The sequence below is a fragment of the Callorhinus ursinus genome, unplaced genomic scaffold, assembly GCF_003265705.2.
Source record: "Callorhinus ursinus isolate GAN/ISIS: 27379988/994484 unplaced genomic scaffold, GSC_fseal_2.0 scaffold53, whole genome shotgun sequence".
In the NCBI taxonomy this organism is placed as follows: Eukaryota; Metazoa; Chordata; class Mammalia; order Carnivora; family Otariidae; genus Callorhinus; species Callorhinus ursinus.
Window position 1 is genome coordinate 7,396,056 of NW_027397115.1, and position 18,604 is coordinate 7,414,659.

Below are 18,604 nucleotides of genomic sequence, written 5' to 3' on the forward strand. Positions count from 1 at the left end.
GGGCTTTGCTGGCTTCCCTTGCACTTTTGTTGGAAAGACTTGAGAAAAACGAAGAGGCCAGGGCCTCTGCAAGGAGGCCAGCCACAGGGCAGAGAGAAGGTCGGCGGAGCTGCACTGTCAAGGCCTCCGCCCCGCCCCCGCCCCCTGGGGTGGCCACTGAACGCATAAAGGTCATGCATTCTGCTCCTAGTCCTTGCTCCTAAGAGCACAAATTATTTATTCTGGAACTGAAAATATGTCTTCCCCCAACCCAAACCCCCACCCTCAAGGTGGCCCTCTGAGAAGAAAAGCCTCTCACTTCCTACTGCTCTAGCAGAAACTGTTTTGGGTCAGGGCCTAGTCTGAACCTATTCCCTTCAAAGAACTCTTGATTGTTAGGGTGCAGATTCCGAAACTTAGAAGCTTTTAAAATATATCCACTGTTCAGAGGAACAACTAAGGCAGTTAGAGTCTTTTTTTATTTTTATTTTTTTAAATTTATTTATTTTAGAGAGTGTTTGTGAGTGTGGGGAGGGGCAGAGGGAGAGCGACAAGCAGACTCCCGGCTGAATAGGGGTCGTTAAAATCTAAGGAACTTACACACACAGGAGAGTTAAACTCTCTTTTTCCACCTGTCCATCCATCCTTCCATCCAAACATCCACTTTTCCACTGAGCCATTGATTGATCCATCTACTATTATCTATTCTTCCATCAATTGATCAATTGATCTATGTATGCATCCATTGATTAATCCATCCAAACATACGCTCTTTCATCCATCCATCCGTGCATCCATCCGCGCATCCATCCGCGCATCCATCCATCCATCCATCCGCGCATCCATCCGCGCATCCATCCGTGCATCCATCCGTGCATCCATCCATCCATCCATCCGCGCATCCATCCGTGCATCCATCCGTGCATCCATCCGCGCATCCATCCGCGCATCCATGCAAACACCCACTCTTCCATTCATCCATCTATCCATCCACACATCCACTGGACATAAAGCTGTGTCTGAATGAGGCAGTCGTGACCACTGCCTTAGTAGGTCTCATAGGCTAGAGGAGATAAAATTCTCTGGTCAAGCCTGGTCATGCATCCACTTTGCCAGGGCTGGGTGGGACAACTGGGTTCATAGTTTTGCCAAAATTGTGTCAAGAGTAGTTTCCCAATGGAACACCCTGGGATGCTGTTATCAGAAGCAGGGAATGATTCCGGGTAGGCAAAATCAACAGATGTCCACCAGATTAGAGGCATTTAATCATTATGGGTGGAGGATGAGAAAGGACATGGGAGGGTGACACCAGCCCTTCTTTTTTTCTACAGCATAAGGGCAGGCTGGTTCCTTTGTTTATCCGTGATAAATATCACATTTCAGGGTCTGGACTTTGGGTCCTGTCACAAGGACCCAAAAGCACCCATCTCCTTCTAGATGCTTGGCTCTAAATGTCCCAGTCTGGGTCATCACTCTCTCCTCCTCCATCTACATTTATCAGCTAACCTTAGATATTTGTTGGCTACACCCAGTGTCGCTCTGCTTATGATTAGGAATTAAAGAAGAGGATCATTTTCTGCTCTGACAATAAGAAAGTACTTCCTAAGTCTCTGAAAGATGGCAAGTCCTGAGCCTAGGCCTGGGTCCCTTGAAATGGAGAGGCTAAACAGGTGTTTCTCATCCCTGACCACACACTAGAAGCATCTGGGCAGGTTTTACAAAACCCTGATGCCCAGGCCCCACGTTCAAACATTCTGATTATAACTGGTCTCTGGTGGGGCTCTGCCATTGAATGTTTAAATAGCTCTCCAGGTGACTCGAATGCGTGACTGGGGTTAAGAACCACTGATCTAAGTGCAATTTGGAAAACCCTATTCATTGCTGTGTCTCTTTGCTTCCAGGATAAAAGCATGATGAGGGTAGCGACGCTGTCCTGTTGATGGCTGCATCTCCAAGAGCTGTAGCAATGTCAGGTACCTGGCAGGTGCTCAGCAAATATTTGTGGAATGAGTGATGATCACTAGCCTTGCACAAATTCCTTAATGGAGAGGAGATGGCTCCCCATGAAGGATGCACATTCTCCGTTTTTCCTAGCACATGGGGAAGGATTTGAGTCATTCCCCACGTGAGGTCAAGTTGTGGTTCTCTGGGAATCCTAGAACCTCTCCCACCATATCTTCTGCTCCAGAGATTCTCAACACTGGCTACACTTTGGATTCATCTGAGGTCATTTAAAAAAAATACCTATGGATATTCTGGTTCCCTGGGGGTTGGACCGAAGCCTAGGCACAGGCATTGAAAAGGTGTTCCAGGTGATTCTAACATTCTGTTAGGGTTGAAGACCACTGTTGTCGCCTTGTCTGCCTCTGTGAGTCTATTTTCTGACTTCAGCCAACCTGGTCTGAGACCCTTGGAAGTGGGGGGGCGGCTGGTGGTACTGGGTTCTTATGTAGTGTTCTTCAAATGTACTTGCTCATAACATTCATCTTGGGTGCTTATTTAAAAATACCCATTCCTGAGCCTCTACTCCAGCGAGAGCCTGGGAATCTGTGTTTTTAACCAGTGTCTGGATGTACTTGTTACCAGCCAACCTCTCCAACTGCACTGCCCTCCTGGCTTGGAGGGCACATGGAGCCCCTTCGGGCTTTAGCTTCCCTTTGGTTCCCACTGCCAGAACTCTCTTTCCCCAGGTCATTTAGGTCCACCGCCCCCCCACCCCCCCCCCCCAGAGGCCCCACCTGACCACCCAAGAGGAGAAAGCCTCCCCAGCTGCCAACCCTTACCCCATACTGCTGGTGATTCCCTCCTGACACTGTTCAAGATGATCTTTCTTGTTTATCACCTTCATGCCCATACCCCCGACCTGAGCTTCCCCGGGGCATCAGGGTCTGGTTCAGGCTGGGTCCCTGGCACCAGGCACATGAGAGGAGGCCTAAGAGGTACAGATGTCAGGGTGGGGCTTGTGCTCTCAGAGTATCTACACTTCGTTCCCAGGTCCTGGGAAACTGCGTTCAGGGGTATACAGGTGACAGAACTGGAGGTGAAAATCATGCCACAGCTGTGGGCACCCAGGAACACCTGGAGGCGCTGTCTGCGGGGGAAGGGAATGGGTGCCCCCCACCCTCACACCCTGAGAGGAGGGAAAAGAATGGGATCAGCTGATCACGTAGGGCAAAACTACGAGCGGCCCCAGCTTTCCCGTCTAGGTCCCAGGTCCCCGCGGGGAGGGAGGCGGGGTTGGGGGGGGCGGCGGGTCCCAGCGCGGCCGCGCCGAAGCACCCGGCGGTGGCCCCGGGGTCCCTTGCTAAGCGCGGGGCCCGGGCGGTGCGGCCCCGACCGGCCGGCGGCCTCCTCCCTCCCGGGCGCCGACCGGCCCGCCTCCCCCTCCCTCGCTCCCTCCCCCGGGGCCCGGGTGGCGGCCCCGCCCCCGCCGGCCCGGCCGCCCTGTCCCCGCCTCCCCCTCCGCGGGCTGCAACAGGTGCCTCCCGGAGCAGGAAGCCCGCGCCGCCGCCGCCGAGCTCCCCGGGCGCGTCCAGGACCCGCTGCGCCAGCGCGCCATTCCCGGGCCCGCGTGCGTCCCCACGAGGACAGGGACGCCGCCGCTCCCGCCGCCTGTCCGCCCCGCTTCCTGCCCCCGCTCCCGGCGAGGGGCCCAGGAGAAGGCCGCGCCCGCGCTCGCCCCCGGCCCCGCCACCCTCCCGCCGCTTTGCGCGCCATGGACGCCCCGGAGCAGCAGCCCGAGCCCGACGGCGGGGACGCCCCGGGCCATGAGCCCGGGGGCAGCCCCCAAGACGAGTTCGACTTCTCCATCCTCTTCGACTATGAGTATTTGAATCCTATCGAAGGTCGGTGGAGGCTCCTCCCGGCCTGCCCGCCCCCCCCCCCGCCCCCGAGTCCGGGCGGGGGCTTGGGCCTGCGGAGTGGACACGGGGCCCCTCTTTGGTCCCGATGTCCCACTTTGGGGGGGGGTTGGAGGGAGGGAGGGAGGGGTGCGTCTCCCCAGGTGAGAGGGAGGGCACGAGGCGTCTGGGACTGTTGCCACCTTTAGGGGGCGGTAGGCTCACTCTTGCCCAGTAGGGGGTCAGGCTGCAGTTACTGGTGACTTGTCCCTGAGGGTCGCTGTAGCAAAGCAAGGGGTGGTAGGGGCCTCAGCTGGCTCTTGCCTGCTGCAGGGTCTTCGGAGGGGAAAGGAAGTGATTGATATGCCCCTGGAGGGAGGAGGTGAGGAAGCCAAAGACTGGAGTCAGTAGGGAGGCGACTGATGCACGAAGAGGTTGCAACTGCGCCCAACGGTCAGCAGGGCCTGGGTCGCTGACCCACCCCTCCCCAGACAGCACCGCCTGTGAGCTGACCTTGCTGGGGACTCGATGTTGAAACCGGTGAAGAGGTTGTCTGTGTCTGATGCTGGAGGGTGATTTGGCTTCAGTGTTAGGAAGCCAGCCCCTTTCGTCCCTGGGTTCTGGGGCTGCCTTTGTGGATCACCCCAAATGGATCAATCTGAGCTTTGTTATGTGATCCCCTAGCCCCCAGTCATCATGCGTGTGGGGTTTGGTGGGGAAGCCTGGCGTGTGGATTCAGGAAGAAGAAGCCTATTCCTGCCTCGGCGACCTGTCAGTCCATGCTTTTAGGTGCCCGATGTGGCTGGGGACTTCCCCAGGCTGGGCCATCACTTCACGTGGGTTAGCAGAAACATTTGTCAGAAGGAGGAGGAGGTTGCCTGCCCAGCCTCACTGTATCTTTCTGGTTAGCAGGTTGTCTTGGAAAATAACAACAACAACAACAACAACAACAACAACAAACCCAACCCCAACCAGGCTTCCTGATTTTGACAGCCCAGCCCAGCCAATGCTTGTTGAAGCCTCAGGGGCAGGCCTGTTGGTAACTTCCAGATGCGCTGGGGCTTGGCCGCATCCGGAGTGCAGGAAGGGGTTGTGCAGGCTGCTTGGTGCAGGAGGCCTTTTCACAGATATATGGAGGCTTGGTGCTTCTCAGAGATGCTGTGTAAGGGAGGTGAATGAGAAGTTTTAACTTTTCTTCCCTCATGGTCTTCACTGGCCACGTTAGGTGAGGGGCTTTGCTTTGGCTTAGATGACAAGGAAGATGGTAATTAGTAAATCATTCTGTATTTTGGCTGGAGATGGAAATAATTAGCCAACAAAGGAGACCAGTCTTCTCGAGTTGCAATCTGGAGGCCTTCCTTTGCTTTGAAAAGATACAATTAAGAATCTGCAAATGATCCCTTTAAGGTTCCTTTAACATCCACGCTCTTTGTTTGTTAAGATTAAAGTCCTGTTTTGCAGGGAACGTATACCCCTCCCAGATTCACAATCAGTTAACTTTTTTTTTCCTTTTTTTTTTTTTGCACAGGGGAGATTTCCGGGGAAATAGTTTCCAAGCCAAATCTGATGGGAGGTGCTTTTTATAGTTTTTCTTGGCAAGTGGTGCTTGGTGGCCGCCAGATGGGTGTCTAAATGGCCACAGCGAAAACCCTGGAATCATTTAAAAAAAAAAAAAAACAACTTTATTTTTTTGGAACAGTTTGAGAGTCACAGAACACTTGTAAAGACAGTAGAGGGAGTTGCCATATCCCAAGCACCCAGGCCCCCATTTTATTTATGTTACACTAATATATTTGTTATCATTCATGAACCAATACTGATGCATTATTATGAACTATTATGAACTATACTGTCCTTGTTTGTTATGAGCTTGACAGTTTTGAGGAGCACTGGTTAGGTATACTGTAGAGTGTGCCTCAGTTAGGGTCTCTCTGATGTTTCCCTCATGCAAAGGCTGGGGCTATGGGTTTAGGGGACGAAGACCACACAGCTGATGGGACTGTGTCCATCACATCCTATCAAGGGTACCTATTATCAACTTGATTGATCACCGTTGATACTGACCTTGGTCAGCTTGGCCAGAGTAGTATGTGTCGGGTTTCTCCATTGTAAAGTCCCTCCTCTGCAAACTATACTCTTTGGAAAGGAGTTCCTATGTGTGGCACCCCCCCCTTACAGAGTGGGGAGTTTGCTCTGGAATCTGTAAATGATGGTTCCTTGCTGGGAAGTAGGCAGCATCATGGCTGAGGAAGAGGGGGGGTGTTGTGAGCCTTGGGAGGCAAAGTGAGCTCTTCCAGATGTGGGTCTGCCTCTGGCTTACCCAGATGTTAATGGGGTCACCTCTCTGCTTCTGAATGGTGGAACTCCGCAAGGACTGACGCTAGCCTTTAGCTTGCCATTGGGCTTTGTCCCAGGTGACAATATATTGGTGATGCGTGTGAGGGCTGCCCTTAGCTCTGTGCATGAGCTTGGCAAAAGTCAAGGAAGGAAAGGGCCGGCGGATGGGACAGACATTGTCAGAACTTGGTGATGGTACTTAGGAGCTTGGAGAAAGTCGGATGCTCATTGTATGGAACTCTAGCATCATAGCAGATCCTATTATAGCTCATGCAGTAACCCTCCAACCCTAGCAGGTGGGCACTCTTGTCATCCTCATTTTACGGAGGAGGCGGTGAGGCATGGGAAGGGGAAGGCATTTCCCCAAGAGAACAGGGTTGGTAAATGGCAGAGCTGAAACATGAACCTGGCAGTCTTGCTCCAGAGCCTGCGTTCTGAGCTACTGTGTGAGGGTTCACTGTTCCCTCGTCTGATGAGTGAGATGCAAAGCAGTTTGTAAGGGACACTATGGCAAGACTGGAGTTTAAAACATTTACCAACAGAGTGATCTTGGGTGAGTCTTTTAACCTCTCTGGACCTTGGTTTGCTTATCTGTCAAATGGTTGAAATAATAGTACTTATCTCACAGGGTTGTTTGCCTTGAATGGCTTGACCTATTTATTTATTTAAGAGACAGAGAGAGAGAGAGTGGGGGAGCGGGAGGGGCAGAGGGAGAGAATCTTATGCACGGAGCCCAGCACGGGTCTTCATCTCACGACCCTGAGATCATGATCTGAGCTGAAATCAAGAGTCAGACACTCAACCGACTGAGCCACCCAGGCGCCCCCTGACCTATTTAAATCAATACAGAGTGTGATTTGTTATGAGCATTTTTTTAAACCCTTGGCTCTGTTAACAGAGGTGCTCAGTTAATGTGAGCTGTTATTCATTTACTCATCCCACTAACTGTTGAGCATCTATTGTGTTAGATCCTGGGGATATAATAGGGAATAAGACCCAGGCCCTGCCCTCACGGAGCTAGAGCCTCAAATTGTGCTTCTGTGGTTTTCTCTTGTCTAATGGCATTGACTAATAATACCTTCAGCAGCCTGCCACCTAGTAGTGGGGACGGTAGCACCCTTGCCTTGTTTCTGACCCTGGCAGGAATATCTTAGATGTCTGCTCTAGGACTGAAGTGTATGGATTTTATTATGTTGAGGAAGTGTCTACCCATGACTATTTTCTTGAGAGGTTTGATTAGAATGAGAGTTGAATTATATTGGCTTCTTAGGATCTATGGAAAAATGATTTTATTCTTCTTAGATCTATTTATATGCTGACTTATACTAATAGATTTCTGAATATTGAACAATTCTTGGTTTGAACCCCACTTGGTCACTTATGGTGGTGGGGCTGGTGTCTGATAATGTTTAAGATTCCTGTCAGCAGTATTCACGAGTGATATTTGTCTGTAATGTCCTTTTTGGTGTGGTTCGGATTTCTTTCCTTTTCTGTGGTTTGGATTTCTTTCCTTTTCTATGCTCAGGAACAACATATGTATTGTTGGGACTCTCCTGTTTCTAAAGTTGTGATAGAATTCCCCCGTGAGGCCGTCCGGACCTGGTGCCTTTTTATGGGGTTGTTCTCTGATTGCTTTCTCTCTTCTGTTCTCTATTCTATTCTGTTCTTTGTTGTCGATGGGAATTGGTCTGCTTGCACTCTCTGTGTCTACTGGAGTCAATTTTGGTAAGCCATATCTTTCTAAGAAATTATCCATTTTATTTAGGTTTTCAAATTTATTTGCTTAGAGGCATGCGAAGTATGACTCTTACTATACTTAGCTGTCTCCCTCAGTCAAAAAAAGTAACAGAAAGAACGGGGACAGAGCTGTGGGAGTCCTGACCAGTGCTCCTAACCTCATCGTGGAGGGGAGAGAGGTGTGCTGGTTGTCAGTGGACAGATTAGAAGTTTCATTCCTTTGTGTGTGCTTGTGTATTCGATGAGATGAATTAGTACTTCTCCCAATGTGTAAAACACTGGGAGAGATGGGTGGGTACTGGGAGTCCCTGTCACCTCCGGAAGTGCCACATCCCCTCTGGACTGTCAGGGACTGACCCATCGGGCGCGATCACTGCTGGTAGGCCTCAGTGGGTCTGGTGTGTCCCTCCTGGTAAGCTAATGCAAATGGCACCAACCTTGACCTTTCAGGCCTCCTGGTCTTGTAGTCAATTCGGGTGGTCCTTAAACTTTTTGAGTCATAGCCCTTTGCAAAGCTGATGAAAGCCACAGATCCCACATGCACATACACTGTAGGAGTGCATGTACACACATATCAGGCACGTACACACTGCTCACGTGCATAACCCCTGCACGCCCCCCTACACATCCCCTTCTGCCCTCCATGTGCCTTTCACACCGTTTTCAGGTAGACTCACAGACCTCTCTGGAGCCCATTCCCTCTCGTCACCCGCATTTCCACTCAGGAACACCTGCTCTCAACCCATTCACCGGGGACAATGAAAACCTCCTTCTTTCGGCAAACACTCACTGAATGCTGGTTTGGTGCCAGGCCCTGGGCGGGGGCGCGGGGATGAGTGTAGAGACAATTCGATGTGGTCCTCCCCTTGCCTGGCCCTCAGGCCAGTATGGGACACAGGCTGGTAAACAAATAGGGACGAACAAGGTGCTGGGATAGGGTATCATGGGGATTTTTTTGGTGCTTACTAAAAATAGACTTCTACCCTAAGCAAGCAGTTTCGCTGAACACATGTGACATTCAGAGACGTTGCCGTCTGTGTGCAGTTAAGGACAGGCCTTATTAAGCCTGCTTTGTACAAACAGCGTCTCCAGGTGCAGCCAGAAAGGTGAAACGAGAGCTAGGGTTGAGCGGTGGCCTTGTCTAGGAGGCGAAGGAAATGGGGAGAAAGTTGCCCTAATCATTCTTCACCAATGAACACATGTCATCCACGCTTCCAAATTCAAGGCGCTTTGTTCTGGAGGCGATTGGGAGCGAGGCCCTTAAAACCTCAGAGCAGCGTTATTTGGGTTGGTTCCCAAGGTGTCCTAATCCTGTCGGTGGGGTGGGGGGTGCGGTTTGAATATATTTGAAAAATGCAGCATTGTGGCCAGTGGTTCTCAGTCCTGGCTGCACATTAGAGTCTTTCAGCTGCACTCGGGACCAGGGAAGCCAGACCCTTTGGGGGTCCGTTACGTCTGCTGAGTCACGCAGCGGTAAATGGCAGGGTGGGCCTGGAACCCGGGCAGCCGGGGTCCCGAGTCCCCGCTGTCAGCACTACAACTCAGCAACGATGTCACGGACTCTAGCTTTGGCGCGTCCCATGTCCTGGAGCCCGGGCTGCGTGCACCCCTTATATTTGATATTTATAGAACCACCAACTTGATGTTTGTTGCTGTCCTCAAGGGATTATGCTCCTACAACAAAACTAACAGTGATAAAGGACAGGAAATCAATGGGAGTTCTGCTGCTTTTATAGTTCTTTCTGCATCCCCAGGGATTGCTGTGCATTCCCCCCGGCCCCCAAGGCCATTGGCTCAGCGGGTCAGAGCACCAGGTCTGAAATCAGAAAACCCTGGCTTGAATTTCTGATTTAGGTGCCTCCTTACCTGCCTGACCTTGGCCAAGCAAAAGTCCCCCGCATTAGCAAGCGCACAGTGAGTAATTGCCAGATGAATGGAGGAAAATTATTAGTGGTATGCCTCGGGACATGAGATTTTGCTTCTCTGGGCTTGTGTTTTCTCACCTGTGCCATGGGGACGGTGATGGTAGTGCTCACCTGCTGGGGTGGATGTGAGGTTACCGGGAGGCAGTGTGCTTGAAGCCGGAAGCCTGAAGCCCGTGTGGCAAGGCTGTGCAGAGATTGGGCGGCTTCCAGCTCTCCTGGCTTCCTGAGGGCATTGGCTCCTTGGAACAGGGAGCCTTCACCTTGGATGAATTCTGAGCTTTAAGAGAAGACCAGCCAGGAATAAAGAAGATTCTGGTCCTTGGAGAGGAGCCCCCGGCTGCCGGGCTTGAGTGGGTGCTGTCTACCTTAACGCGCCTTCTGTACTGACTCAGAATACTCCTCTGGCACCTGCCTCAGCCCCAGAACTGGGCCGGCTGCAAGAACTTTCTCAGATGTCCAGACTCCGGGGCCTGGAGGTTCCCCTGTGGCTGCCTCTCTTGGGGGAGGCAGCGTTTCCCCACGTGCCCTGCCCTGGCTCCATGGGACCCTTGAACCAGGGCCAGGAAGGGGCAGCCCTGGAAAGTGCAGTGTGATGGACGTCTTGTGGCTTCCCCCAATGAAGGGACTTCCTCCTCCTTTCCTCCCCAGCACAGGAAATAGCCACAGGCCCCGCAGAACTCCAGCCAAACTTGGCTTCCCCAGGCTGGTGTGAGGTTTGTTTTTTCTGCTGATTGTTCAAACTGAGCTCAGGGAAGAAGGCAAGACTCGACCCTGGGGCTCTTCCCGGGATGGGTCAGGGGCTGTCTGCTTCCTTATCTGGAGCAGAGCCCGATATGGGCTCCTCCAAAGCAAGAACAATGGCCTTTGGCTTTTCCCTGAATTTTTGTAATGAACTTTACCCAAAATACGGAAATGTAGAGAAATGATCCAATTTCACGTTCCCACCACTCGGCTCCAAGTACCAGCATAAGGCTAATCTTTCAGCCCTCCCCCCGACTTATGCTCTACACTCCCACCCCCAGTTACTTTAAATCAAATTCCAAATGATACACTATTTTGTTAATAACTGGAGTAGTCTGTAGCTCTCCAAGATAAAGACTCGAGAAAAAAATCAAATGCCGTTATCAAACCTAAAACAGAACAATAATGACTTAATTTCCAATGTCTAGTTGCAAATTTCCCGCTTGTCTCACAAGTATCTTTTTGCAGTTAATTTGTTTGAACCAAGATCCAAACAAGATCTTCACGTTGTATTTGGTTGATGTGACCACTGTGTCTCATTCTAGAAAGGTCCCCATCAATCTGCTTTCTTGCTATTTCTTTGCCGAAGAAACAAGGCCAGTTTTCCTGCACTGTTTGCCACGTGCTGGATTTGGCCAGTGGCATTCCTGGGGTGTCTTTGAACACGTTCCTCTGTCCTTTGCATTTCTTATAAACTGGCATTTAGATGGAAAGCCCCATGCCTTGGATTTTCTAATGCTTCCCCCCTCCCCACCCCGGTGTGGGGGAGGGGATATATACCCAAAGGCAGACGAGAGATGGCTTTTCCTGAGTTGGCATTTGGGACCCTCCCCGCCTCCTAATCTGAGGTTTGGGGGAAAAGCACATTTTCTCCACTGGGCCTGTTTTAGTTAAGATGCATTTCTAAAAGCCAGCCCTTCCCATGTGAATTTTAATTGAGCCATGCCTGGGTGAGCTCTCTGAAGGGAAGAAAGTCGCCTGCAAAGCTCAGGATTTATAAAGGCCCTTATCAAAACAAACCTGCTCGGGCAGGCCTGCAAAGGGGGGAAATGGTAAATGAGGAGGGGAAAACTTGGTCTGTGGTGTCTGCAACGGTGACTATAAAGACTATAGGCAGGGGCTTTTGACCTGCGCGCTCGTAAGAAGGTGGGCCGCCGGTCTGAGGTCCGCAGAGGGTGACATCACCTCTGTTGCTGGGGAGAAAGGAGGAATGCCATTAATGGCCGGGGTTGGCAGGGCCACTGATTAAGTGTGCCCGCCCCTGGGAGCATGGCACTGAAATGAAAACTGCCAGGGGGGAGGGAAAGTGTAAATAAAGAACCTGTCAGTCAATCAGGTATTAATTTTAAATCTCTGCCCCTGGCCAAGAGTTCAGGGGCCCCACTGTTCTCAAGGGGGAAGTTTCCACTTGGATTTCAAGTTGGTTAAAAAGAAAGGGGGCAATCAGCTTTTCAAGGCTGTGCCAGGGGTTGTAGAACCGAAGCGGGGGCGGCTTTGAGTTGCTGGCATGAGGGCAAGGGGTCTTTGCTGAGCTGGTTAGAAAGTATGCGCCCACCTGTGTCCCCTTGGGCAGGCGTTTGACGGAGAGGTGGGTTAGCCATGTCCAGCTCTGTTTCTGAGGGAGGATTATCTGAAGTCTATTTCTGGTTAGTTCTGACCAGACCTTTCCTTCTCCTTTTGGTGAGGAAGCTGCCTGAGCCGAGTTCTCTGTCACGCACCCCATGACCAATGTGGGGGGACGGACTCTCCTGTGAGAATAGGGCCTCACTAAGTCCAGTTCGGTCTCACGTGGCTGTCTTTAAAAAGAGAGGCCGTATAGTCTGGTGACCGGGTAGGTAAATGATGGTTTCATCCTCTGGGGGGATACTACATATAAAAAAAGAAGTTGTGGCCGCACACCACACGGATGAATCTCAGAATGTTGAGCGAAAGACGTAACCTGTCCATCCTGGTGGATTTTATTTATGTGACGTTCGAGAACAGGCAAACCCAGTCTCTGGGGTGAGAAGTGAGGCCGGGGGAGGGTTCCTGGCTGGGGGGGCGGAGGGGTGCCACCAGGGAACCCTCGGGCAGAATGGAAATGGTCTATATCTTGAATGGTGGATAACCGGGTACGTACATATATAAAAAGGCACGAGAGGTACATTTCACATTTGTGCCTTTTACTGCACTTAAACCATGTCTCAGTTTGAACCCCAGCTCTGCCCCGGCTTGTTTTGTGACGTTGGGTGAATCTCTGCACCCTTAAGCCTCAGTTTCTCCATCTGTAACACAAGGGACTCGATAACACCTGCCCACCCCACCCCGGGGGGGCGTGGCGGTTGTTATAAGCCGCAGAGAGGGAGGCAGCAGGTGGGAAAGCTTGCGGCCCGGTGAATCTCAGCAATTGCGGTGAATAAACATAGGAAGGTGTCTGAACTTCTTGAAAGCAGGAGGGGCCCTTGGAATGACTAAACCAGCAAGAGGTAGTCTGTAGTTCTTGTGAAGATGGAGATGAAGCCTCCTGTCTGCCCGATGCGTCCATCCAAAAGCTTGACCTTGAGGCCTGTGGGCTGTGGAGTCCATGCACTTCACCCCTCTCCGAAAGGAGTGTGTGTCCGCCTGGGGGTGCGCATGGCTTCGCAAACAGGCCGGCAGCCAGTCTGCGAGGCTGATCGCTTGCAAATCATCCCGGGTCTTGTGTCTCCAGGCGCCTGGCCTCGTGGCAGGCTGCCTGGGAGGCAGGACCCAGCCGCCTTTTCTGTCCTGTCTGGTGAAGGCAGACAGCTGTCTTCGCTGGGACAAGGTCAGCAAAGAGCAGAGCGTTCAAGGTGGCTTTTTCCAGTGGTTCCACATGGACAAGACAGGATGGTAAACTGCCTTTCTTCCCTTTCTGGCACTTCTGCACCTGACTTGATGGAATTTCTCGCCTTTCGCGCGCTGCGTCTGTATATGTCATCGCCGAGGGGCGAGTGTGACAACCTGATTCCCCGTCATCACTAACACACACGACTCACAGATGAGGAATCCAACTGCGGTTCCGTGTGTGTGCCGGGCACGGGGGGCTTTGGGGAAAGTTCGCTGAGCACTGAACTTACTGCTTGAGGCGGCTTTTCAAAGCAAGGCTTTGCCCCGGGTGGTGCGGGCCACCAGACAAAAAAAGTTCCACCTTCCCGCTCCTTCGGTGATCCCGCCCAGCCCCCAACACATGGGCGGTTAGGAGGATGGCCCGGTGGCGGGAGGCAGGCTCGTCCCCTCCACCTTCTCCCCTTTCCTCCGGCTGTATTTGTGGTGCCAGGTTGTGGCATCCCCAGTGCTGCCATGGCGACAGACGGTGGTGACTCAAACCCAGGGCCTGTGACTCGCACCACCTTGGGGTGTGAGCTCATCAAGCAGTGGGTCCGGCACCTCAGACAGGGACGGCCTGCAGCCCCAGCCCCCCCCCCCCCCCCCCCCCAGCTGCCGGGCCGGGGGGCGTCTGGCTTCTGGGCTGTGACCTGGCTCCTTTCCTCCAAGTCCTTCAGGCCTGAAGGCACTGGTTCTCCTTGTGCCCTCCCCTCCCCCAAAGGACGGACCCTGAGGTGGTTCCCTCGCTGGGTTTCTATTTCGGTCATTCTATTCTGCTTCCTGAAAATTCCGCCCGCCCGCCCGTAGCTCTAGGCGGAGAAGATGTTCTCTTGCTGTTCCTTTTTTTCAAAAGCGATCTGTTGGCTGGCGGGTTGGCACTGAATGGCCGCCTCAGACTTGGCCGTGTGTCCGTGTGTCCCCAAGGGTGAGCAACAGGCCCGCAAGAGGCTCCAGGAGGAACGGCGCTGGCAGAGACCACCGTGTGGCCTCACTGCGATTTTAAAATAAATTGTTGACTCAGTCCCGGGGCAAATGGAGGAACTGTGACTATTTCAGAAGAAAGGAATCCATGTCCTTAGTTGTCAGTTACCTCCTGATGGAACCCCCAGAGCAGCTCTGATTGTTGGGGTACCTCATAGTCCCAGGGTTGGGGTTAAGGTATCACCATCCAAGACTTAGCCCCTTTCATGAAGAGCAGGCTAGAATAATGGTTGGTGATGGAGGAGCCAGATGGCCACTCGGAAGCTGTGTGACCTTGGGAAAACTAGTCACCCTCTCTGAGCCTCATTTTCCCTGTTGGTAAAACGTGGAAACTGTATCACCTGCTTCACAGGGTTCTTGTGAGACAAACGTTAAGTGTGTACCCAGGGGTTCTTGGTATAAAGCGAGTGGTATAGATGTTAGCTATCATCGGTTTTTGTTACGGTGAGTAGCTCACTGAGTCACTGAGATTTCGGAAAGATTTAGTTGATCGGCTCCCAGATGGCCCAGGGGAAAGAATAAAAGCACAAAATGGAAGGGGTGTTGGAGGCCTTCTTGACGTAGTCCACATATTTTTTGAAGGCTAGCTGAAAAAGTTTTTGCAAAGTGCTGACTAATCCATCTTATTGTTATTTTTTATTTTTTAAGATTTTATTTATTGAGGGAGGGAGAGAGAGACGGGGTTGGGGGGGAGTCAGAGGGAGAAGCAGACTCCCTGGTGAGCGGGAAGCCCTGATGTGGGGCCCGATCCCTGGACTTTAGGACCTGAGCTAAAGGCAGACGCCCAGCTGACTAAGCCACCCAGGTGCCCCCATCTTATTTTTATAAAACATTCTTCCCTTTGTCTTTTAAGGAGGCCCTGCACCCAATGTGGGGCTCAGACTCAGGACCGTGAAATCAAGAGTCGCGTGCTCCGCTGATCGGAGCCAGCCGGGCGTCCCCCTTTCTTCTTTCTTTTACTGCACTGGGGCTAGTGTGGGTTGTGGTGGCAACTCGTTGTAAAATAAAGCAGTGAGAGCTGAGAAAGGGTGGAATTTTCATTTAGAAAGTCACTCTTTCCATAATAACAACACCAGCACCACCACCACACCATAGACCCCCATTTATTGGGGGCTTATTCCGTGTGTTTCAGGCTTCATGTGGATTCAGTGAACTGTCAGGTTGGTATTGTCACTGACCTCATCACCCTGCGGACTTGGGGTTCCTCTGGGCACATGGCTGAGGGGCGGGGCAGTGGCGCCGGGGTCCCCTAACCCTGGGCTAGGTGAGACCTGGGTCTCAGTGCAGGCCCCTTGCTGAGGTGGGGCTGGAGCGGTCTCCCCAGCAATCTTGTCCTGCAGCCTCTGCCAGTGGCCAGAGACCTCCCCACATGTGTATGGGCCCCGGATGTTGGGGGGAGCCCCTGGGAAGCTGCAGAAGTGATGTACCCGCTGGAGCTGACGGTGGGCAGATGTCTCCTCACTGAAGCATTTTGGGTTGGAGGGCCTGGGTGAAAGCTTCCGTCAGTCTTGGGGGCCTCTGCTGGGTGCAGGCCCCGCATGTGGCCCCAGGGCTGTCCAGCATAGGGCAGGGGTTCTCAGCTGGCCTGGGGGTTATCCTGCCTGGCGGAAGAAATTTGGCAACACCTGGGGACATTTTTGGTTGTCACCACTGGGAGAAGGGTGCGGGTGTTACTGGCATCTCCTGGTTAGAGGCCAGGGGTGCTGCTGAGCACCCCGCGGCCCCCACACGAAAGAATTATCTCACCCTGAATGCTGCTGGTTCTGAGGTTGAGAATCTCTGGCCCGGTGCAGGATGGTGCTCTCAGGCCTGCCCGGGTTCAGGCTGTGGGACCCTCGGGCAAGTTAATTCTTGTGTCTCAATTTCCTTATCTGTAAAAAGGGGATACACAGTGCCCACCTCATAGGCGGTTGTGAGAATGGAATAATTCACTACATGTAATGTGCTTACCACAGTGCCTGGCATGTAAGTTCTCAGTAAATGATCTCTGCTCTCGTGGTTTATTATTAATGACTTATGATCCCTATCTGCCTTCAAAGAGTTCAGCCTAGTAGAGAGACAGACAAATAAGCTATAACTGATAAAGCTCTATCAGTTATATCATTATATGATTCTGTACGTTCTGGGAACACAGAAGAAGAGCTTCCTGATCCAGACTAGGGAATCAAGGAGGGCCTTTAGGAGGAGGAGGTGGCCCAAGTGTAATCTTGATGGACAAATAATGGCTTGGTAGGAGAAGTGAGGATAGGAGGTTTGGAAGGGAGCTCTAGGCAAGGGGAACAGCATGTACGAAGACATGGAGGCACAGAGGACTTAGAACAGCAACCTCTGAATCCCCTATTAGGGCTTCTACCTTCTTCCTCTCTCTGAATACCGATGCCTTAAGTGTGGGCTAGGTATCTCCCACCGCAGATGAGATGGATTTTACGTGGTCCACTGATGAATGCATTGCATGCAACCAGCACTGTTTTTTTTGCAGTGCTGCTTTGCTTTGAATGAGTCTGAGGTAGAGTCTCAGTTAGGTGCTACTGTGTCTTTAACACCTTTCTTTCTAGCACTTGCCATTCCCTGCCCCCCACCTCCAGCCTTAAAAAAGGTAGGCTTACTGGGGTTGTGGAAATGTTCTACATCTTTATTGTGGTTGTGGTTACAAGGGTGTATAACATTTGGCAAAACTCATTGAACTTTACATAGTCAAAATCTGTACATATAAGTTCTACCTCAATAAAAAGAGAGCATTCAGGGGCAGAAAAAGGGTGGGCCTCAGGGTAGAGCCTTTGGCCGGCCACAGTGTCTTGAATCTCGAATTTAGTAACTTTTATTTTTATTGTGTTTTTACCCTACCTTCTATTTACGGAGGTGACACAGATTTTCCATTTGTGGTAGTGGTATAAAGTTTCCTTTTAAAATAAAAAAAAAAAATTAAAGTACTGTGTGAGTGAATTTAAATATAGAAATATTAAGTAAATAATATTTACTGGTGGTACATGGATATTGCAAAGATCATGCACAGGGTAAAAAGAGCAAGATTTTTGGGAACCCGTCTGAAAATCTGGTGGTTCTAAGATGAAACTCACTTCACCCAGTGGCTGTGTGGGCATGGCCGTGACCCGGAGGGGCTGGCTGTGAGGGGGACAGTTGTGCAAGGAGGGAGAGCTGAGAATCCTAGCTGCTTACAGAAATGTGTTCACGATGAGCCGTGCGTTCTGGGATATTCGCTGTCAAACACCCAGAGAGCCGAGAATGGAATGATGATCAATTACCTTCACATTCCCTGCTTGCTGTGAAACTTTCAGAATCTCGAGAGGAAAAAGAAAACGGAAAAAGCTCTGCTGCTTGGATTAATTAAAACCAGTGTAAATGCTTTGGATGCTTTTGCTCAGCAAACGGGCCTTTCTGTTTGCCGTTGCTGCCAGCAAGTATGAGTGATGTGTATTTTCATGGCCGAGTTTCTGTGACTGTTCACGTCAGGCCTGAGGGGGTGTTTCTGATGAGATGTGATGCAGTTCATCTGATAAGGCCGGAATTTTTGCTAAGAGACTTTTTGTGGTTTGTTGTGCTGGTTCACAGGGTAGTGGATTATCAGAATGTTGTCGGATATGGATTTGATGTTGAACTCTCGCCAGATTAAAAATCTACACTCTGTTACCTGCCGGGAAGGGGTGTGTGTGTGTGCATGTGCATGCGCGCGCGCGTGCACATAGATGCAAGTTGTGATCGATGGCCTCTTCATAAGAACTCAAGACCCTACACACCCCAGCTAGAAAAATCAAAGGATTTCACAGCCAGAAGTGACCAAGGAAACTGATCTGGTTTAGTGCTGTCCTATAATTGGGAAGGTTGAGACAAAGAGCCAGTGGGGGACTTTTCCAAGGTCACACAGCTAGTTAGTGGCAGAGTAGGACTAGATCTCAATTTCCTGCTTCTGAAACGAGGGTGTCATTACTACTGCCTATCCTGTCATGTCACCCGATGCCCCACCATCTTTAAAATAAAATAAAACATGTTTCTTTTGGGAATCGTATTTCTTTTCTCGAGGTCATACAGAAATCAGTCTCCTTTGTGCCATGCTTCTGCTGCCTGATTACTTAGTTCGCCTCCCTGGAGGAAGTCACTGTTACCTGTAACTTCCAGAGAGAGCCTGTGCACGCAACCGCTGTGTGTGTGTGTGTACCTGTGTATACATTCTTTTATCCTCTGATTTTATACTGTGCACTTGCCTTTCTCCTTTGACACTGT

At 51.3% G+C, this 18,604-nt stretch overlaps 1 protein-coding gene across 7 annotated transcripts in view; it reads left to right on the forward strand.

Moving 5' to 3' along the window:
• Positions 1–3,496: 3,496 nt before the first annotated feature.
• NFATC2 (nuclear factor of activated T cells 2) overlaps positions 3,497–18,604 on the forward strand; it is a 137,325-nt gene continuing 122,217 nt past the window's right edge. For 6 of the 7 annotated variants that reach the window (XR_003204685.2, XM_025853272.2, XM_025853273.2 and 3 more), the window contains exon 1: positions 3,497–3,824. Coding sequence is in view for 5 of the 7 variants with exons in the window: in XM_025853272.2 (XP_025709057.1) it covers positions 3,695–3,824 (130 nt within the window). In the remaining 2 variants the exon portion in view is untranslated. The remainder of the gene's footprint in view (positions 3,825–18,604) is intronic. The other variant, XM_025853275.1, reaches the window with a different exon arrangement.